Source organism: Cotesia typhae, unplaced genomic scaffold, assembly GCF_013202065.1.
Source record: "Cotesia typhae breed Kobodo isofemale line unplaced genomic scaffold, CoteBio_Ctyphae scaffold_13, whole genome shotgun sequence".
NCBI lineage: Eukaryota > Metazoa > Arthropoda > Insecta > Hymenoptera > Braconidae > Cotesia > Cotesia typhae.
This window is the reverse complement of record NW_027423774.1, coordinates 18,568,039-18,590,951: the sequence shown is the minus strand read 5'-3', so window position 1 is coordinate 18,590,951 and position 22,913 is coordinate 18,568,039. Positions and strand designations below refer to the sequence as shown.

At 31.2% G+C, this 22,913-nt stretch overlaps 2 protein-coding genes across 7 annotated transcripts in view; one reads left to right on the top strand and one right to left on the bottom strand.

Annotated features, from left to right (window-relative positions):
* Nucleotides 1-52: 52 nt before the first annotated feature.
* Gcs2beta (glucosidase 2 subunit beta) lies at nucleotides 53-2,955 on the top strand. The gene is made up of 2 exons (XM_074254536.1): nucleotides 53-1,170; nucleotides 1,237-2,955. The coding sequence occupies exons 1-2, from the start codon at nucleotides 270-272 to the stop codon at nucleotides 1,929-1,931; spliced, it is 1,596 nt and encodes a 531-aa protein (XP_074110637.1). The 5' UTR covers nucleotides 53-269; the 3' UTR covers nucleotides 1,932-2,955.
* LOC141534897 (uncharacterized) overlaps nucleotides 2,300-22,913 on the bottom strand; it is a 33,822-nt gene continuing 13,208 nt past the window's right edge. For 2 of the 6 annotated variants that reach the window (XM_074254524.1, XM_074254523.1), the window contains 11 exons: nucleotides 22,314-22,365; nucleotides 20,295-20,499; nucleotides 17,054-17,270; nucleotides 15,828-15,981; nucleotides 14,900-14,980; nucleotides 14,734-14,805; nucleotides 14,256-14,291; nucleotides 13,598-13,663; nucleotides 6,129-6,186; nucleotides 4,544-6,030; nucleotides 2,300-4,456 (listed from right to left, as the gene is read on the bottom strand). In XM_074254524.1, the coding sequence (XP_074110625.1) occupies nucleotides 4,064-4,456; nucleotides 4,544-6,030; nucleotides 6,129-6,186; nucleotides 13,598-13,663; nucleotides 14,256-14,291; nucleotides 14,734-14,805; nucleotides 14,900-14,980; nucleotides 15,828-15,981; nucleotides 17,054-17,270; nucleotides 20,295-20,499; nucleotides 22,314-22,352 (2,808 nt within the window). In that variant the 5' untranslated portion in view covers nucleotides 22,353-22,365 and the 3' untranslated portion in view covers nucleotides 2,300-4,063. Of the gene's footprint in view, nucleotides 4,457-4,543; nucleotides 6,031-6,128; nucleotides 6,187-7,425; nucleotides 8,053-10,842; nucleotides 11,231-13,597; nucleotides 13,664-14,255; nucleotides 14,292-14,733; nucleotides 14,806-14,899; nucleotides 14,981-15,827; nucleotides 15,982-17,053; nucleotides 17,271-20,294; nucleotides 20,632-20,689; nucleotides 20,999-22,313; nucleotides 22,366-22,747; nucleotides 22,822-22,913 lie in introns of those variants that run through there. The other 4 variants (XM_074254525.1, XM_074254526.1, XM_074254522.1 and 1 more) reach the window with 4 other exon arrangements.

Genomic DNA, 22,913 nt, shown 5'->3' with positions numbered 1-22,913 from the left:
ATATGTAGCGAATGATTTTGGTTTATGTGTGTGTTGCTACTTGGAGAGGAGAGAGGATTAAATGTACCTGTAGTAAACTCAACAAACGTCTGTGGTCTGTGCTGCTTTGATTAAGCTTAACTCGAAAAATTATAAATACATAAATACGTATTAAATTAATATAAATATAAATAACAAAGAAGAAAGGAAAAAAGTTTTATATAATTATTTGTTAATAATTTTTCTAGTAATTAATTACGTAATTAAATTAAGAGTATAAATAAGTTAAAATGATAAATTACTTGTTATTCTGTGCAATATCAGCATTAGTTTTATCATTTGAATTGAGCCACGTAACCGGCACCACCAAAGTAACACGTATACGAGGTATTCCACAATCAAAAAGCCCACTTTATAATCCGAAAAAAGATTTTAGTTGTTTAGATGGGAGCCGTATAATAACATTTGACAAGGTTAACGATGACTACTGTGACTGCGGAGATGGGAGCGATGAACCCGGCACCGCTGCTTGCTCAAATGGTTACTTTTTCTGTGAGAACGCCGGCCACACACCTCAATACATTACGTCCAGCCGAGTGAGTGACGGAATATGTGACTGCTGCGATGCCAGTGATGAGTACGCGTCACCAGCTTCCTGCGTTGACAACTGCATGGAGCTCGGTCGTGAAGCCAGAGCCGAAGCCGAGAAGGCTGCTGAGCTGGTGAGAGAGGGTAGCAAAATCAGACTCCAGCTGATTGAAGAGGGACGTAAGTTGAAGAGCGAAATCGGGGACCGGCTGGCCAAGTTGAAGAATGATTTCTTGGAGGCTGAGCTTATCAAGAAGGAAAAAGAGGTCATCAAGAACCAGGCTGTCGAGAGAGAGTCTGCTGCTTTGGAAAAGTACAAACCTGCTGAGCCCGAGCCTACTCCTGCAGATCAACAACCTCAAGACCAACCAGAGGACGTCAGACTCAGAGAAGCTCAAGAATATTTCAAGATGCTGGATTCTGATGAAAGTCACAGTGTTACGTTGGACGAATTGCAGTCTAGGGCTGTTTTTGATCGTGATCTCAATGGAGTTGTCACTGATGAAGAAGCTATGTTCTTCTTGGGGCAGGATGAGGTCAATATTGATGAGTTTGTCGAGAAATCTTGGGATAATATCAAACCAGTGTTGATGAAGGAACAAGGTTTGTAATTTTTATTTAACATCTGGGGTGATTAATTATATTTATTAATTTTGTTTTATTTTTTAGGACTGTTCAGAGGTCCAGATGACCAAGCCAGACATGAAATGCACGAGGAACACATCCAGGATGAGCATGACTCTGAGGAAGAAGACGACGAGGAAGAACACGATCCCGAGGTGCCTGAAGATATTGATCAGGGTGAAGAAATTGAGAGAGAAGGCGAGGTAGAGCAAATAACCGAACAACCTCCGGTTCAGTATGACGAGGAGACTCAGGCGCTGATTGACGAGGCGAATGCTGCGAGGAAGCAGTACCAGCAGGCCGAAAAAGCTGCCCTGGATCTTCAGAACGAAATCAGGTCGTTGGAAGCTAAAGTAGAGCGCGACTATGGCCCTGATGTTGTCTTGGCCTCGCTGGACGGTGAGTGCTATCAATACACTGATTTAGAGTACGTCTACTCGATGTGTCTCTTCGGACGAGCTACTCAGAGCGCCAAGTCAGGCGATAGCGAAGTTAATTTAGGTCACTGGAACGACTGGGCCGGACCTGAACACAACAAATACTCAAAGGCCAAATTTGACAGAGGTCTCACCTGCTGGAATGGACCACCGAGGTCCACGATGCTTGAACTGCGCTGTGGTACTGAAAATAAATTAGTGTCAGTATCAGAACCAAGTCGCTGTGAGTATGCTATGATATTTATCACACCGGCGCTTTGTAATCCAGATGCTGATACCTCAAGTGTACACGATGAGTTGTAGAAATATTTATTGTAACAACCACTAACTGATGAGGAATCGATAACATGTTTTATAGAGTTTTAAATATTAATGTGGACACTTCACCATGGTTTTACATGTTCACACTAATAATTATCATTGTCAAGGTGGATATCATTGAAATTATTTACTTTTTTGTCTTTTTCATTAAAAATAATTTTTTTAATTGACTCGATCATGTCTTTAAAACCAATAAATACTTTGTAATAATTCCAGTAATTATTAGAGAATTTTTTAGCAAGTGCCTAGTCAACGATAAATGCATTTACTTGAGGTCGCAATAATTAAAGAGAATTAAATAAAGTAAATGATTGATAAGATTATTAAAAAAATAAAAGTTATTTCAGTGGAAAATAATTCGTTATGAATTTTTTATAAAATATTGGTTCAGTGGTCGTTTTCAGAAGTTGATGCCAGATTATTAAATTTTAGGATACAATAATTATACATATTAATTAAAAAAAAAAAAAAAATACAAAATGGATATTGAAGCCATGGCACAATTTTTTCACTTTAAAAACATATTTAGTAAATAGTTGTTATTGTCTTTTAAAAAATAATTGGATCACTGTTACATTCCTCTTTTTTACACCGGATTATTTATAGATGTATCAAAGTAAAGCAAAAAAAGATAATGAAGTAATTAATAGTAATAAATGAGTAAAGTAAAGTAATAAATACGGGTCCTGTGATAATGCACTTATTTTCGTTGTAAAAAATTGTGCAAGCGGTGATCCAGTTTTTTTGTGGAAAAAAAAAAAAAATAAATAAATAAAAAAACATCTCGTTACTGTTTTTTCAACTAGAAAAAAAAATATGTGTATGTAAATTTCGAATAATTAAATGTGAATCTGTTGATTAATTAATTAATTAATTAAGTTAAGTATTTTGTAACTTTTTAATGCATCAGCGTGGTGATGGCACGTTTGCAGATTCAATTTAAATAAATGAAAATAAAAAACAAAAAAAAAAAATAATGAAATAAAGATATTTGTCAAACAGATAATGATAGTGATGGCAATTTTATTTACAATTTCCATTAATATTTATAATAAACATTTTTAATTCAATATTCAATAGATTTAAATCTTTTTTAATAGTTAATTATATTATTATTTTTATTAACATTATTATAATAATTATAAGACTATTTTAGTGATATCATTTTTAAGCTCAGGCCAAAGTGTATTTTTTTTTAGTTTTATTTTACGTATTACATAATTACTGTTTATATAGGTAATTAGGTAACTAATGTTGATAATTGATAACTAATTTAATTATTTTTCGGGATCAGTCCATTTTAGAGATTTAATAAATGAGTTTTAATAATTCTATAAAATTTTTAAATCCTCATTTATTAATCTCAAATAAATGTCGAATATTTTTTTTTTTTTTTTTTTTATTGTAAAATATTTTTTTATATTAGGCCTCATCTAGGCCTAGTAAGGTAACCACGGTTTAAAGTACCGATTTTAATTTTCAATAATAATGATACGTGGTATAATTATTTACAATATTAATTAATACGTTATTTAAGCTACACAGTACGTGTCACTGGAGTGATTTATACACAAACAGCCGATATTCTTTACAAATTTTCAATTAAAAAAAAAGAAATTTTCAATTATATCACTAAACACTACATATATTATTCATTGAACCCTAACAGGTTTTATATATTTCATTTACGTTAAATTAATTAAAGATAATAAATTTAACTCTTAAATTACAAAGTATACAAAATAACGTTAATAAAAAATATTTAAATAAACTCGGCAATTAAAATTACAGTGATATTTATTACATATTTTGCGCGAGTATTAATTTTATACTGTAAATGTATTATTGATTATTTAAACATTAGAGGCAAGTATTTTGTTAATTTGCATTACAGTTAGTTCGTTAATAATCTCCATAATTACTGATACAATAAGTATATATTATTTATTTTAAACAGTGGAAGAAAGTTGATTTTCTTTTTTTCCCGTATATTTGTAGTAAAGTATTTTCGTTAATGAACGCATTGTAAATAAACTAAAAAGAGAAACGAAAACAAAAAAAAAAAAAAATAGTAAGTGGTATCACACAATGGCTTTAATTTGATCTTACTCTATTCACTTGCCAAGTTTCTCAAACATAATAAGTTTCTCTTTGAAACTCTTAGTGTCTGTTGACACTTCAGATATGTTTCCGTTAAGCATATTCTGCAATTCTTCATCATTTTTAGTGGTAAGTAAATTGTTGAATAGCAACTTATTGTCCTCCTGCTTAACGACAGGTGACGATGGCGGTGATGTCGTAAGTTTTTTCGTAAATGGTACAGAGTTCCGTTGGTTATTACCGTTTACTATTGTCAGCAGCTGATGGATGTCAATATTTTCTTTTGATTCAGAACTTTTACGCCAGTATGGTTTGTTTGAATAGTTCAGTGACTTTGAATCTTCCTCCATACCGTCAGCATTTTCGGTGTACTGTTTATTTTCCACTGGTTTCATTGTCCAGGAGCCCTGAATAAATTTTTACAATTAAATAATAATTAATAAAAATTTTAATTTTACTTGATAAAATAAAATAAAATAATAAAATATACATACATTTTTATCATATTTATCATTAATATTATTAGGTACATCATCATCTCTGGTATCTTGCTCCAAATCTTTATCAAGACTATCAAGAGTCTCAGTGCTATCAGACTTGTTTCGTTTTTCCGAATCAAGAGTATCAGTACTGCCAAGCTCAGAACTTTCCGAGGACTTTTGCAGCCTAGGAGTCGGTGGTTTCCTCAGCAAACAAGGCCTGCGGTCATAATCCTCATTGTCATGGTCATCGCCTGGATACAAACCCAAAGCCGAGTTGGGTATTTTCTTTGGTGGCTTGCGAACTTTCCGAGTCTCAACTTTATCCTCGAGCTCAAGATTATCCGAGCTCTCTGACGAGATGGTCCGCTTGTAGCTTTTGTAATTGTGTTTAAAGTCTATGTTGGACCGACTGGTCTCCTGACTGCTAATAGCTTCAAAGTTATCAGTAGACTTGGACACACTCCCCATTTTCCCGTGATTTTTATTGACCCTAGCAAGATAAACATCAGAAGTGCTGCTGATTTTCTGTAGCTCCGGCTGGTGATGATCCAGACTCCCAAAGTTGTCCGAGGACATGGACATAGTTTTGTGAGTTCTTCTCGGACGAATTTCGAAACTGCTGCGCCTGCGCTCGATCGAGTCGTCGCTCACCAGAGCCTGAATCGCCTCCAAGCTGTCCGAGGACTTGGAAACAGTGTCTGAGAACTTGTAGCCCAGATTATTGGGTCTTCTGACCGGGCGGGGCTCCTCACGGTCTGAAGTCTCAAATCCGTCGGTAGACTTTGAAATCATGTTAGTAAGTCTCCGAGGCATAGGCTTAATATCGACGTGCTCCGCGAGCTTATCGAACCCATCTGTAGACTTGGATATTAAACTTTGCAATCTTCCGAAAGTCGGTAGCACCTCCTCGTCCTCAATAAGCTTGTCAAATCCCTCGGAGGACTTTGAAAATGAATTATCAAGGCTGTCTGGGGACTTTGATAGCCGAGTAATCGACGTTCGCTTCTTCGGCGTGACTTCCAATTCGTCGTAAACGTTTGACAGCTTAGTAGTAGTAACCTGACGATTTCCAGATGATTTCCTTGATATAAATTTAATGTCACCAGAAGTATCCTGACCTAATGGATCAGTTTGCTCGTTGATCCTGGTGATACTGACATCAAGACTATCAGGCGACAACGAGGCCATACTCGAGGGCTTTTTTTTTACGTCAAACTCTTCAAACAAGTCGGATGTCCTTGATGACAACCTGCTGGAGGATTTACACATCACTGTGATCCCCTTGGTATCAATTGGGGTACTGGCGTTGCTGCTCGTAACTGTTGACATCTCAAGACTGTCCAGCACGTCTGAATTTTCTGATATGGTTGTGATTGTCGAGCAAGACATGCTGCTGTTGGTCGCTGTGACTGACCTTCGTGGTGGTCGCCGATTTTTCGGGCGCACTGAAATCCGGTGATGGGCCGCAGTGTGATTCAACGAGTCGCTCTCGAATTCCGCTGAAATAGAAAAAAAAAAAAAAAAAAATTATAAGTTTCAATTAATGTTTTATGCTTGGAGTAAAATTGAGCAATTATTTATAAAATAAAAAACTTACGCAAGTCCTCCTTTGGCAGTGTAGCAATTTTGTCATTGTCCGGTTGCGTTCGTGGTATCTGTTGAACAAACATAAAGAAATAAATTAATCACTGTAATATTATATAGGATTTATAACAATTGGATTCACCTGACGGTTTAAATAATTTGAGGAAAGGGAATCGCGAGTCAGGGAGTTTAATTTCCTGATGGTAACCCCGTAAAAACGCGGAAAGATGAACATCTTTCGTTAGTTTCTCCTATCCATTCTAAGTTACATCAGACACAACTTACAGCTGTAATAGAATATCAAAAGTTGTCTGTTGAGCTCTACTGCTCGTGCGAGTTTCTTTTTTACTCCTTTCTTACCAGGTTTCGTTACTTTTTGATAATGCAAGACTCGCCTCTCCTACTTTATCAAATGATAAACAAAAAATCAATAATATTAAACAATCGAATAAAAGAAGATAAAAATTATTCAAAAGGATCTTCATACAAACAAGATTAAGGATAATGTGTATGATTATCTAATCAGATGGTTCTTTTCAAACTCAACATGCTTTATCTATCGATCAAGACCAATTGATGTTTTCACTGCTTTAAATTGATATAATTACTGAACTAGACAAGATATTGAAATTCAGTGAATTGCATCGTAAAGCTCGTTTATTAATCTTCAATTTTCACTCCTTAGAATTGGTAATAGTCCCAATATTACTCCTTTTAGAGTTCAATTAATGAAACAGTCTTACTGTTGCAGTCGTTTTAGAATTATTGGCTGTAAAATAGTATAAACATGATGTAAATTCAATAATCATGATATTGATCATTCTTTCATGTAATTTTTTCGGGTAGGTCGTCAATAATTATTTCTAAATATTGTCTTCTTCAATTAAAATTTCATTTGGTTCCAAAATTCTGATTAATTTGCAAACTGTCGTTTCTACGTAATCACTTAAAATTTGGACATTGATACATAACATCTCATACTTAAAATTGTTTGATAAATATTTTAGACACTATTTACTTTACAAGAAAATTTTTTGAACAAAATTAATTTTAAATTCATTATTAAATTTTTTTTTTTAATCAATGAATTAAGTTATATTATTATTATTTTTATTATATAAAAAATATATCTTCTTTATTTGAGAAATCTACTTGCATTTCGGCTGCCGAATCACTGTAGGACTCACCTGTCCTACTTTACTAAATGATAAATAAAAAATCAATAATATTAAACAATCAGATGAAAAAAGAAAAAAATAATTCAAAATGATTTTCATACATACAAGATTAAGGATAATGTGTATGATTACCTCATCGCATGGTTCTTTTTGATCTTCCGGTATCCTTTGTCTCATTTCAGCGCGCCTCGATCTAAAGAGCACTCTCTTTTCTTCATCATCAACCACTTTAATGTCTATTTTTCCGCTACAAGAACTCGTTCTCTCGATTACTCGAGGTTCTTTTTTGCCGTCATTACTACCCCAGATACCGATTATTATTTTAGCCGACGATGGAGTTGTAATCGTTTCTTTGATGTAACAATTATTGTTATTATTATTATTGGTAACAGAAATGTCTGTAGGATAAATTTTCGAGTTATTATTTTCACCAGCAATAATTTTACTATCAATTTTGACCTCAGGAAAAATATCAACGGTACTTTTGGTCCTGGTACCCACTGAAGTTTTGTCATTGCACCCGTAAACGCCGATTGTTATGTTGGCTGGAGAACTGACGGGTCTTATTCTGACGGTCTCGCGAGTCCGATCAATAAGACGTCGCCTTTCAACGGGATTCAGATTCAATTGCTCGATGATCACCCGTATGTTCGTCGAAATACTTGTCTCTCGTGATACCACCATTTTTTAGATTTAATTTTAATGATACTCGCTGGTAATTGGACAATTAATTTTCACTCTATTTCTGTTGAAGACCCACTGTAAACGGATCAATTAGATTTCATTGTCATTAAACATTTTATTAATTAGTTTAAATGGTGCCTTGTATCATCAGAAGCTTCTTATTTGTTGTTAACCCAGTATCATTCAAATCGTTTCCCACGCGACCTTCAACCTCGCCGGCATCAAGATAAATATAAGACAGGAGCTTGTGTGTGTGTGTGTGTGTGTGTGTGTGTGTGTGTGTGTGTGTGTGTGTGTGTGTGTGTGTGTGTGTGTGTGTGTGTGTGTGTGTGTGTGTGTGTGTGTGTGTGTGTGTGGTTGACTATTCCAATTTAGTGTTTAAACCGGTGTGGGTATTTTATATTCTATCTATCCTACCAGAGGCAGTCACTCTTGGCCGATTTCACACACTCAGTAGCAAATAGAAATCGCGGAAACACTCTATTATAACTCAACTATACTTTGTATATCTATACATATATACCAGACAACATATACTAATAAATATGTATATAAATTCATTCAATGATATTTTTTTTTTTATTATTATTATTTTATATAAATCATAACTTAGTTTTTTTTATCTGTTTTATAACTGTACTTTTTATTTATTATTATTGTTATAAAAAAATATTTAATTAATAATAATAAATAAAAATTTTTGATAAAAACAATTTAAATAGAAATTTTTTAAAAATAGTCAAAATTAATATTGAAAAAAATTATTTTTAATTTTAGATAAAAATGTACTTTTTAATTTGTTTTATAACAGTACTTTTTATTTACTATTATTATAAAAAAAAATTTAATCAATAATAATAAAGAAAAATTTTTGATAAAAATAATTTAAATAGAATTTTTTAAAAATAGTCAAAATTAAAATTGAAAAAAATTGTTTTTAATTTTAGATAAAAATTTACTTTTTAAACTGTTTTATAACAGTACTTGTTAATTAAAAAAAAAAACTTGAAAATAAAATTTAATAATTTACATAAAACTAATAAATAAATAATAATTTTTTTATATAAAAATTACGGTAAAAAAGAGTGTACTTAAGATTCTCATGACTCATGACATTTTAATAGAGAAATTTCATTACCTCTTTAATCATATTTACATAATATAATTTTTTTGAATTAACTTATAAAAATACACGTACATTAATTAACAAAAAAAAAAAAAAAAAAAAATCAGGCCAAAAGGACAGCTATTTTGTACATAAATAATTTTTTTTTTTTTTTTTTTTTAAATAATAAAATATGATTATGACTCAGAAAAGTATTCAGGACATTTGTAATTATTAATTTTTCATCAAGGTGCATCAATTCTGGGCCAAAGAACTGCCCACACAGCGCCCACCAACTTTTATTATTTTTTTACCTTCTCTTTTACCTTTTAAGTGCTCTATTGATATTTTCTGCAAGGAGTGTCTTTTTTCCTGGATATTTATTACAACAACAGATTACAATAAATTAAACATTATCATAAATGATGAATTATGATATGTGATAGTAATATTGTATTATTCATATGATGTTGTAACAGGTTTAATTTTAACAAAATAAATCAAATACTCTAATAGAAAAACAAAACAACTTGTGATTTCGTACTAACTCGACCACTTAATGCGAATTTCTATTTTTTTTTTTCGATAAATAACGGCGATAGGACACGCGCGTTCGTGGGCCGTGAAGCAATACAAAATTTACGTGTCTCGTTGAGTATATACTTTAATTATATTAATATATTTATGTTAAAAACTTGTTCAAATCTTTAATGACACTAATAACTTTATCTGTTATTATAATTTATTGCTTTACTTTCATTTGCCAACTGGCCTATTAAATAATTAAACCTGCTTTTTGTTTATTAAATTAACAGATTCCGTAATTCTTAATGACAAATCAAAGATCATAAACATTCATAATGTCTAAACTAATAACAAATATTTATTATTTAAACTTAATTCAATAAATACTTATTTAAATCTAGTGATATGTACATTTCATTCAAGATAATCTAGTGTGAATAAGATAACTATTTATATTTACATATTTACATGACTCAAACTTAAGTACGAAAGCCCGTCAGATACTTATCACGCAAAGGGGTTTAAATTATTATTTCTATCCCATATATTTTAGCTGATTATTGTCATAGTAATATTGATCAAACAATTCGTCATTTTATGATTCATGTCTGTACCCTTGACCCTTGTTACTTAAATTATGTAGAGTAAAAGGGAGTTACTCCCGCATAAAAGCTTAATAAAATAATTTTAGGTTGTTGAACCATTGACAGTAAATTTATATACAAATAATTTCACTTTAAAAATCATCAACATTGTTTGTAAGCAATTATTAAAATATTAACATATAAATTTCTTTAACAATAAATGAAAACAAAATAAAAATTATTATTAATAATAAATGATAATTAAAATAATTAATTTCTTTGAATAGAAAATTAAATTTTTATTGCTAAAGAGAAAACTTTTATTGACTATTGAGTAAATGTTAATTTACATTCAAAGAATGTAAGTAAATTTTCACTCATACTGTTTTAAATAAATAAAATATCCCACTAGCAAAAATAAAAACTATTTATTTTTTAGATTTATCAACTATTTTAATTCCGGAAAATCGCGTTAAGATCACACAGTATCTTTATCTAATCTCAATAGAATTAATCGCCGGTTGATGGATTTTCGTTATCACTGATAGCGGTAATACCCTAAATCAACAAAAGAGTTTATGCTATGAATTAATAGAGTGTATAAGAAGCTGGTGATAATACAAGGCGTCTAAGTATATTTATGGTGATTACTGATGCAAGAAAACGACGCTTCCGTGACCTGCATCTGTTCACTGATCCAGCAAAGATAAAGGAGCAGAATATTTTTTTTTGTACCACTAGGTCTCATTTTGCAAAACAAAACATTGACCTGTGGATTTAAATTTCCGCAACTCACTGATAGTAAAAAACGCTATCACTGGGATAATTTTATTGTTTAACTAAACAGCCGATCTGTTCGGTAAGAATATCACGAGGTGAACTGTCGCGTTCTGGCAAACGACTTTTCCAAGGCAATAGAGACAAGAGAGGGGACTAACTAACTCATGGAGTAGAAAGGGGCTGTATTACATCGAGTCGAGAGGGTACCGAGTCTACACCAACACCAACACCAGAGTCATCATGGCTGGACTATTTTATCGTACCACCGCACGGACATAAATAAAAAATGAAGTAAATAAAAAACGAAGTAAATAATAAAAATGAAAAATAAATATCTTACGCGAGAACACTAACGGTCTTTAAACTCTATCCTGTCTGGAATAGTACGCTAACTACGTTTGCCAGCTGTTTAGCTCCTTGGTTGAAGGTATTGGTGTTCCTATTAGGCATACCCACTCTATTCTACCTTGGCTCTATCCTATCTCTCCGCACACACATATCATCGGAGACTCTGGGTGTGTGTGGTGATACAAGTACGTACTAGTCTTTTACGCCTCCAACATTCTCCTTAACTAGCAGTATCCACCACTATCGTGGTTACTATCACCATCATCACGTGCCATACTTTACTTTTCCCTCTTGACAGTCATCAAAGGTCTTTCGCAAACTCGTACCACACGCCTGGATCTGCAATAAGTTGTTTTAGTAAACTTTTCATTATTTAGAATTTAATACGCAACACACATGCACATATTTTTACGTAGACTCATTATGTATGTGTTGTTTATTGTATATGTCGCTCCTCTTGATGCTGGTGCTGGTAATTCTGCCACCAAGTTGGTGTGGATTTAAACCGTGAGAAGGCTAACGCAAACCGTTGTAATTGCTAGGCGTGCAAGCCTTATTTTATTTTGCACTGCTAAATGTCTCGGCTTCAGTCCCACTTGAGGTTTCATTCAACGGTTTATGGGTTTTATATTGACCCATTAAAGATCCTTCAGATCCAGGTACAATTGCTCATCCTAAAATTTTATTCTTACTTATTTTCTTCTTTTTTTGTTCCAATCACTAAAACTTCATCAATAAGCTTCTTCTTATCTTTTAATTTACATTGAAGTTTTAATCAGACCAAACATTGTCAAAGTTTGATCTCTGATGATTTTTATTTTTTATAAATTTTACCCATCTTACAGTTTGGCAAAATTTTTTTTTTATCTTTTCTTCTTAATTAGAGTTTCTACTTAATTTTCATGGTAAAAAATTAAAAAAAAAATCCACTAGGTATATTTGATCCTTGATAATCAATCAGATGATGAAAACTATTGAACAAAGTGATAAATAAGGACGTACAATTAGTGAAAGGCATATTAATATCAAAATGTAATATTCTATAGTTGTATTGATAATTTAACAGTTAAAATTTAACAAAATAAATTAAATTAGATATCTAATTAATTTAATTAAAACTTTCTCTCATTAGTTAAAAGTAAACTCAGGTATTAATGACTGATGATTATAAAAGAGCTCCTCAGTAGTCTTCCGATGATTTTACCAGGTGGTATTCTTTTAATTCCGTTGATAAAGTAGTTACTGTCAGTCGCTTGATGATCCTCAATTCGCAATTCACCTCAGTAGGAAATTGTATTATCAATCGGCTTGCAGGTAAACCGGCAGGTGAAACGTTGGATGGCGCCAGGTGCTGGGAAGCCCCGAGAAGAGAGTGTTGTGTTGGTTTTATAAAAAGGTGCTTCACAAATAGCTGTCGAAAGAAGCATCAGGCCAAGTAACGGTAAATTTATTTAAAACGTTAGCTCGTAATACTCGAGCATACTCACATGGTTATTTTATTTCAAATTAAACATCTCTACTCACGATCCTAACTAATTACTCGCTAATTTCATTAGAACTTGGCCTTGACTTGGCCTAGCGATAATTGTATTACCTTGTCTTATAATTAAGTCTACGATTACAGCACATACATCAGAGATCGCATATTCTTCTTTATTTTGTCGTGTAAAAACAAATACAAGAAACATAATTGTTCATTAAGAATTTTATCTCACTAATCTAACGGAATGCTGTATTATATAGCTAATAATATATCTTTGTATTCATAATATTATTAGAGATATGATTATTGTTTATGTCAAGTAAGAGGACAAGAACCCAAACTGGTTTCGTAAAAGGGATCACTCTGTCGTTAGGACTCCATTGACCTGATTCTGATCTGAATTTATTGCATACTAAAATACGAGGATTGCAATAAAACATTTCAAACAACACACTATTGCTTCGCTGCTCTGGCTTTTTTCGGAAAACTCGTTTACTAAAATTCAACACAGTCATTATTAATACTCTTTAAGTTGTTTTGGTTTTCTAATCTTAGACTGCTTAAATTTCAAGCTGTAAATTTTTTTTTACACTCTTTTACAGTCCGAGTGTAGTGTATACTTGACGCAGCGATAATGTTATAAAAAAAAACAAAAGAAAATTGTCAACAAAACGGATAGGAGAAGAGAACGAACGGTTATTGCCGTTTTGGCAATTTGTTCGATAAATGACTAGTGACTCATGGAGAAAACCGGTTTGTTCACTTTGTTGATATCAAAAAAGTATCAAAACTTACCCTGAACTTTTCCTCCGGTTCTTCTCTATCGGTTCGTTCACGTTTATCTGTACGGCTGAAACGGCTCTGCAATCACAATAGACCTTTTATTATTCATCTCGAGTTAATACAAGCATACTGTAGAAGTAGCAGTTGCTTTTATTTTTTTTTTTTTTTTTCACGTGCTTAAAAAAGACTTAAAAATATAAATTACAAATAGAAAAAATTCTTTACCCCCATATTGAATTTTTGATTAAAAATCTGAAAATATTTCAACACTGAATTTATCAGGTCACTTGCATTTAAATAGTAGGCAAAGCACTGGCTCTATATCGATGACAAGCACTACAAGTTCTCAATGGTTCATCAATATTTATCAACTCCTGTGAGACTACAAGAACCACTATGACTAAATTACTCTCCAACGGATAAGATTTTATTTAAATGATTTATAACTTATTCTACAAATTCATTGAACTTTAAAAATAAATCCCAATGTTTAATTTAATATTTTAAATTAAAACAGCTGATAAATAAAATTATTTTAGCTGTGCTCTTAGCAGACCGAGTTATTTAATGAATCTGAGACAACAAAGCTCAATCGTGTGCATAGAGCGATATCATTTTAATAGAATAAAAACAAGCAAAGCCGAATGTTATACTCGGTGCGGTATCTCACCTCACTAGTTTCCTGCTGATAATGTTCCCCGGAGGCCTGCAACGCAAAAAAATAACGTGACATCATTTTAAGAAAAGGAAATGACTTATATATTAGTTTTGTATATATATATATATATATATTTTATAGTGACATTAATAAAACGCAGTTAACAACAACAATATAGTGTATGAGCAAGTAAATGTGGTGTACTTGGTGACTCGTCAACCGCGACGTTTCGAGTCAAGAAAGAAAGCAACGGTAAAAATTGATGTGTATCGTCGTAGTACTTGTAACATAACAGTATGTATACATCATATACATCATGTATCAGTACATACACATATACTTGCAACCGAAGAGCAGCTTGAGTCCATCTTATCATCTTTTCCCCACTCTGATTTTTGTCTTTACTGCTTCAGTTTATTGAGAGTACTTTTTATCATTATTATTATGTTTTAACATTAACACAAGTATCGCTAAAATTTAATATACTCACAAGAGGAACGTGAGTCTCCGCCGATGCCAGCTGATTCCTACTCTCTATGGCAGTCTTAATTTGCTCCAACACCTGCATCAATTAATTTGTTAATTTATAATTCATTGTAATTAAAAAAATTTTTTTTTGTTAATTATTAATGGAATAAATTAAAGGTTTAACTTACTCGAAGAGATATCCGATTGTTGGAAGCTCCATGGATGCCATGGCTCTTATTAACTTCATCATTTGTTTTTCCCTGTCGTCTCTGTAAATAAAGTATATATTAAATAAAGTACTGTAAATTTAAAAAGTGTGTTGTAATTATTAAAAAAAAATATATTTCTTTTTAAAATATACAAATAATAGTGAGAGAGGGTAACAATAGGAAAGGAGTTGTGTTTTTAAAATGATGAAACACATTTATAAAGACTTTCTTTAGACTATCAGGTTGGAACGCAGACGCTTACTATAATGGTGAAAAATTAATGAGGAGTGCTGTAGATTTAACAATGATTTTATCAATTTAATCCTGGCTTTTCATAAATCTTTTTATTATATTTTTAAAATAATACTGTGTATTCAATTTAAAATAATAAAATAAAAAAAATAATAACAGAGTTGCTCTTTTTTATTTTATATATAATTATATTTAATAATAAATTTTCTATTTTTATTTATAAAATAAAAAAAATTCAAAGTGAAAATTGGTGAGATATTTAAAAGATTTGTGTTGAAGATAAAATTAATTTAAAAATAAATTGAGTAAATTTTATCGATAAGAAAGTCAATATAGTGAGTGTAGTAGGTTTAAAATATTCGAGAATGAATTTTCAAGACGTCGTTCTCGGTTAGTACGCGAGCTTTACGGTGATTCTATTTCCATCGTTGACCTTATTGCTTACCAGAAATAGTATTTGCAATCCAGAGTTTCTGAAGAAAGAGAGAGAAAGAGAGACGGTGTGGAATGTGCAGTAGATTAATCGGTAAGTAAAAAATTTAATTTGATTTAGGTGAATGAAAGATTTAAGAGGAATTTTTAGTGATGAAGGTAGCATGTATATTTAAGAGGTATAGTTATAAAAATATGGAGTATGTAAGAAAAAATGACGTACTTGGAATGTAGCCAAGGTATCTAGAGATGAGAGAGGCCGAGTATGAGGCACCTCCCCGGGGAAGACACTGTCGTGAGACACTGAGAGTTGACCTGAAGCACCTCGGAGCTTGGTAAACGTCTCTTGTACGCCGCCTCCTCGCCTGAGGAACCCACTGGAAAAGCCAAGGAACTTCGTTAATAAAACACAACAGGATATATACTTAGATATGTGGTACGCCACGAAAAATAAAAGTACGAGACGATCAAAAGGGCAATGTACAAGCACCAGACACCTCACGATCCTCCATTAAATAATCTATAGATATAAACTTATATATAATATAATACCTTTACACATCTATATAATGTACGTACGCGAGTACGTGGTCTACATACTTTGCTTATGGCGAGCACATTATTATATATGATACATTACATTTACTTTATACACAACATCGCAAACCTTTTTATTTTTAACGCTAAAAGCTTACAACTGAACGCTCGCAAAAAAGTTCTTTCAACTAAATGACCAACTTTTTTTTATTTTTTATCAAGTATACTCCGATGGTTTATCATGAAGAAAGCAAACGTAATAAAAAAACAGTGAATATACAGAAGCGTGACTTTAATCCACTAAAAATTTAGTTGATACTTCAGCAGTTTTAAGAATCTATTTATTAGTAGATTGTAAATTGTAAAATGCTTCACTGGAGTCTTCGATTAATGATCAAATTTTTTTACTCTCAGTGAGAAGAATAACTTTAATTGTTTGTATATTTTTTTAGAAATTTTTTCAACTAAGAAAAAACAATATATTGTTAATAATTATCAAAAATATATTTTCTTATCAAGAATTGTTTGAATTGATAAAAATAGTTTGTGCTTAATTCAAGCTGCTCGTACGTCTATTCATCATAATAATAATGAAGACAGATATTGATATTCTTTATATCAACAAATTCTTGGTTAGCCAATTTTTTTTCTCAGCATAGTTTCTGGTAAAAATTATTTCTTGAAGTTTCGCTTCTACATATTCACTGTAAATAAACCAAAATGATGTATTTACTGTTTATTATACGATTTCCTCAATGATAATCTGTATTTTTTAGTCCAGCTCATAGGCCGTTTGCTATAAAGAATAAAAATAGAATGAATGAAAATAATTAATAAATTGGAAACAGGGTTGAAAAAAAAGACGAAAATTTAATTTAAAAAAAAAATTTTAAGGGAGATAAAAAAAGTCACCTTTGACAATCGCAAGAATCAGTGAGTAATTCACTAGCACTTTGGCTTCGAGCGTCCTCAGTACGTCCAGCTGGATGCCTGAGAGTCATGTCCTCGTGAGTCACTGGGTCATTTCGATCGTTGTGAGAATCGAAGGCGGCATCAGCAGCACTTCTGCTCTTTCTTCTGAAGATTCTTCTCAGCCCGCGGAGAGGATGAAAGCGTCTTTTCTTTGGTTCTGTTAACACGAAAGATTTAAATTAGTATTAGCATTTAAAATTTTCACAAATAAATACCAGGTACACTTGAATAATTTTCCTTACATATTTAATTAAATTAAATTAAAATAAAATAAAACTTTATTCCTCCGTGATTACGATTATTAATTGAAATGAGTTCATGGCCGATTAATATTAATTAAATAGAAATTACATTGTGGAATTCCTAATAGCATTAAACTAATAACAGAGAAAGCTTTAATATGACCGAGAAAATAACCGAGCAAAAATCTAAAACACTTTCGTTGTTTAATAATTGTAATTATTTTAAATTGTTTGTATTTTTTTTTCTTCATTTTTTTTTTTGAAAATTTATTTATGATATATGGACAGTAAATAATATCGGTTATGTTTTATAATGTGTAGAGAGGATATTTCCATAGGAGAGGCATTGATTGGGTTACAAAGGTACGTCAATGGTTATTGAAAATGGATGAACGATCAACGATCAACGATGAACACATTTCCATTTCGTCCGGGTGTATCTAGGTTAATCAAACTCGCCATCGATATCAACGTCTGTCCAATTCCCATGTCCGCGACAATCACAATAAATGGATTTTCCAGCCGGCTTAATTAATTCGGTAATCCAAATGATAAAAATAAAATTTTAATAAATAATACGATTTAAATTTAACTTTTTCACTGAAAAAAATTTAAAAATCAAAATTTACTAGTTCAAAAATTTTTTTACTCAAATCAATTTTTCAAAATTTTTTTTCTTTATTTTAGTAATTAAAAACTTTTTTTTTTTAAAAGAAGAAAAAATATTATTACAAAATTATGTCCAACACTTTGATTTCTATTGCCCAAGTTATATATCAGGTCAATGCAATTATTTGAAAGCTAATTATCAATATTTGAACGCTAATTTAGAGGTTTGCGTTTGGAAATAGATTGACTGTAGTTATTGTTGATTGCGACATTTAAAATTAATGACTGTATTTAGTTTTCATTGGATTTATAAAAATAACTTCAAGGAAACTTGGAAACTTGGATTGTAGATACCCTTTAGAAGTTAAGACTGAAGAAATGAATTATTAAATAAAAAAAAGTGGGGATTTTAAATATTTTGAAGAAGCCTTTTGAATTTTAAAGCACCATAGCCGGTGTTTAGATGGTATACCTATAGATATTGAGCATTGTTGTGTCCCTCAATGGATAATAATTGTAAGATCGATTGCATGGAGACTAGACGGTGAGCATAGTTGAGGGACAAAAGAGTTAGCGCATGCAGCAAATTGCAAGCGAGATGAAAAAATACTTTGAATAAAAGAGAGATATATATTTTTAGCGAGTAAAGCCGAAGGGCTGAAGGATGCTGGGATTAAACGGGGATTGCTTCCAGCGACAGCGCAACACCAAACTAAGGAAATGAGGGAAAAGTATTGTGAAACAAAAGACCAGATGAGATGGGAGACAATAATATATTTAAAAAAAAAAAAAAAAAAAAAAAAGAAGAGAAAGGTATCAAATTGTTGAGTGAATCTTTTGAAAAGCTGTTGAATTTTTTTTAGATTTACATTCAATTTTTTTTTTATAATTTTATTGTATGCGCCATTTTTACGCGACACTATTATGCTTTACGGCGAGTACATAATTATGTCTAAGATTAATAGCTAGTTAATGGCTGCTAAATTGCACAATCATTTTTATTATTTATAAAATAATAATTGCCTGCAATTACATTTAAATTCTAGACAATTTAAGTTTAACTAAACAAACAAATTTTATTTTATTTTATTTCATTTGATGGGAAGAAAAATTACGAGTCTTGCTCTGAACATTGTCATTTTTGAACCGTAAAATTGAAGAGTTTTAATTGAAATTCAAGCGGCGGCTGATGGAAACATAAAATAATACACAGTTACATCAACAACCAGGTTGCTGATAAAATTAGTGAAGAGAAGGGTTTTCGATGGGAAGGGAGGTGTGCAATAAATATAATAAAATGCAATGATTTCAACAGAATACATCAATGTGAATTTTAAAATTATAAAAAGTCTAAGCATAAAGATGTGTATCCTGAAATTGCATAAGAGAGTGTAAATGTAAAGTGAAAGTATGTGACCTGACAAGAGAACTAAGCAACAAACTGAATAAAAAATGAAGAAAGAATAAGAACACATAACGTGACATACACGAACGTAAACATCACCACGCTCCTTGATTCGACCTTAATTCAGTCAAGTGCGTACTAGTCAATCATTTATCCGTAAACTGGAATATGCATTGTACGTCTATCATATGTGATATATATCAATCACTAAACTAATTCATGAGATACTTTCTGTGGTGTTGTATATTAATTACTAATCATTTTTAAATTTAAATACTGGACGTTCCAGTAACACATTTAAGATCCATCAATCTCTTTTTGAGCAACACTCTTTATATTGTTGGATGTTGTATTGTGTTTACGTTCAATAAGCGAAAGTGACTAAGTGCTTATATAAATATAAATATATAATATATTGTCTTAGCAATTTTTCTAGGTGTTCAAGTGACCTAAATTTACAAAGATAACAACACGAGGCTTAACATTTTACGAGTAACTCGTTATATAAGATATCGTTTTATATAGATCCAGTTATCATTTAATCAATTTTGTTGGACTGAATTTTAGAGAAAAGGTTTGATAAGAGATTGATTATTCCCGAAACTTTTTGCGATTTTTGAGCTTAAAAAGTTTAAAAATTTACCAATTGATTGATTTTTGAGCTCAAAATTCTATAATTTGTTTCAGGCCTATAATTTTGATTTAAAAAAAAAAAAAAATTTTTTTTTTGTTTTTATTCATCGAATATCTTAAAAAAATTTTTTTATTCAATATTAATAGCCAGACCGATATTTTAGGACCTAAAAACATAAAAACTAATTTTTCTTTCCAAAACTTGCTATTTTTTTTTTTTTTTTAAATAATTAATTTTTTAAAAAGAAAATAAAAATAATAATAATTGAGATTTTTTATTATTTAAACATACCTTTAGGAAGTAAATCCGCATGACGTTGCATCGCTAAATCGCCAAGATCCAGCGTCCGATGATTTTGAGGCGGAGGTGAAGCCTCTCTGACACAACCCATCAGACTTAATGCACCTCCTACACCTCCAGTAAGAGTACTAGCTCCACTGTAACTGGTCGCACTGGCAAGACTGTTGTTACCGCTGGCACTGGACATTTTTCCAGTCTGAAACACCCGAGAAAACCATAATGCAATGTATGATTCTTTAACGCGCTCATACCACCCAGCAATTAACCAACTCTTTTCCGTTTTTTGCCCACCCCAATTCAAATTACTCTCCATTTTTATTTACTATACAATTCAAAAATTACAGATTATTTTATTTATTTTATTATATTATATTATATTATATTACTGCCGTCTGGTGTCTGGCAGAGAGCAAAGTGGACCAGGAGAGGTTACTATGGAGACTGCAGCAGCCGAGGGTAGGTCGACAGGCATCGATTACGTGACCCTGACCTTGCTAATGCACACAGCTGACTCTGTACGCGGGATAGGATCGTCGTCTACGGTTTACTTACATTACTGATGTGCGCAAGCGGGAAACTCAAGCTGGATGAACCTTGTGTTGAAAGAAGGGATCGCTACTGCGCCTTTTCTTCTATTTATTACATCACACATCACATTTTCCACGTGTGTCTGCTCTTATTCCCGATTAAATTCCGCGATCCTATTTGACTTTTGCGTTTTAATCTTCACAATAATGACTGATGATGCGTTTTTATTCGGCTGTTACGCTTCACTTTACATCCTCAATCGCACTCTGATTATTCTGCTCATTCAACGCGATCTAGCCTTGCAATTATTTGAATTAATCAAATAATGATTAATCAGTCTGATTGTACAATAGAGTTTAATTAGAATTTCTACCATATACAAATATATACATAGTTTGTTAATTATTTAAACGGTTAAAAAACACCCTGAACAAACAAACAGCGCTTAATTGAATTTCAAGATTTATCAGATTTAAAATATGTGTTGAGCTTGTATAATAACTTTTTTGTTTGAAAAATAATCACAAGGCCACATGTGCCTGTCGATACATGACGCACAATATCTCGTTATCTATATATATATATAATACTTTACTCCCAAATGATTTGGTCACGAGTTTACAGTTTGTACTTTATAGTATTACTAATAACTAATAACTAATAAATAATAATAAACAACTCTTGTATTTGCATGATATCAATAAGTTATGACTTGCGTGACTAACTTAAAATTTTTAATTAATTCGAGAATAAGAATATTACATGTAGATTGCTAATAAATAATTAAACACAAGCTAAATAATTATGTATTCAGAGACGGTTAGGATTAATTACAGACTTGATAATTAGATATATGTTTAATATTTTATGTTTTCAACGCGTTTGATAAGCGACACGTCGTTAATATTCTATCGATCTAAATTCTTCGCTTATCAAGTTTTAGTATTAGTTTTATTATCATTTATTAAGATGTCATTTTTTGAATTCTCTTTAGTTTACGGCTTGATCTAGTAGGATCGACAAATTTATTTCAATTAATATAAAAATAAAGTGTAATTAATTAATATTAATGTCCAAGTATTGAAAATAGTCTTTAAATATTTTTATATATTTTCAAATTAATTATAGATAATTATTAGCTAATATTGAGGCAAAATAATTCAAAAGTTTTGTATTATTTTTTTTAAATAAAATTGGAATTGGCAATTATTCAAATTAGCCATTTTTTTAAATTTATTTTTATTTTAATAATTAATTTTTCCAGAAATGAATTATTTTTGTTTATTCTCTTAATAATATAGATTACTAATTTTTTTTATTCGTTAATTTCTCGGTAAATACGTTAATAAAAATTTTTTTAATTGTTAATTTTTTAAAATGTATACTTCTAAGATTTTTTATTAAATAAAAAAAAATTGATAATTAAATTAAAAATCAATTATGAAAAATAATAAATAAATAAGTATATAATGAATAAATTACCTTACAGTGAGAATGGCATTTCATATGTGTAATATGCATTCACATCAACGAACTGCAACAAAAAAATAAAATTAAATTAATTAAAGCATGAAAATAGAAATTTGAATACTTAAAAAAAAAGATCAAAGGTTAAGTGGGTAATGTGTGAATGAAAATGATCTGTAATGCGTTCTAAGCTCCAAGTTAAAAATATCCATTACTAAATTTTTATAAATACATTAACGGAAGTTGGTTAACAAAAAAAAGACTAGAAAAAATAATCTTGTGCCCTTCGAACCCGGATATATACAAAAATATATATACATTTAATTAAATATAAGATACTTGGGACTAATTTCCCTCGAAATTCTTCACTTGGACGAAAATAGAGCGACGAAATATGAAATAAAATAGTGGGTATTAATATTTCTGTAACATTTTATTTAACCACGTACTTGTAAAGATTTATGTAGACCGACTCGTCAAATTGATTCTCAATGGCGTATAAATAAACCCACGTAAATAGATGATGCTTTTACAGGAAGTGAACTGACGAGAGGACGAGGAAGCGGAGGCTAAAGAGCTGGAGGATGCAGCAGCGGACGAGGAGGAGGAACAAAT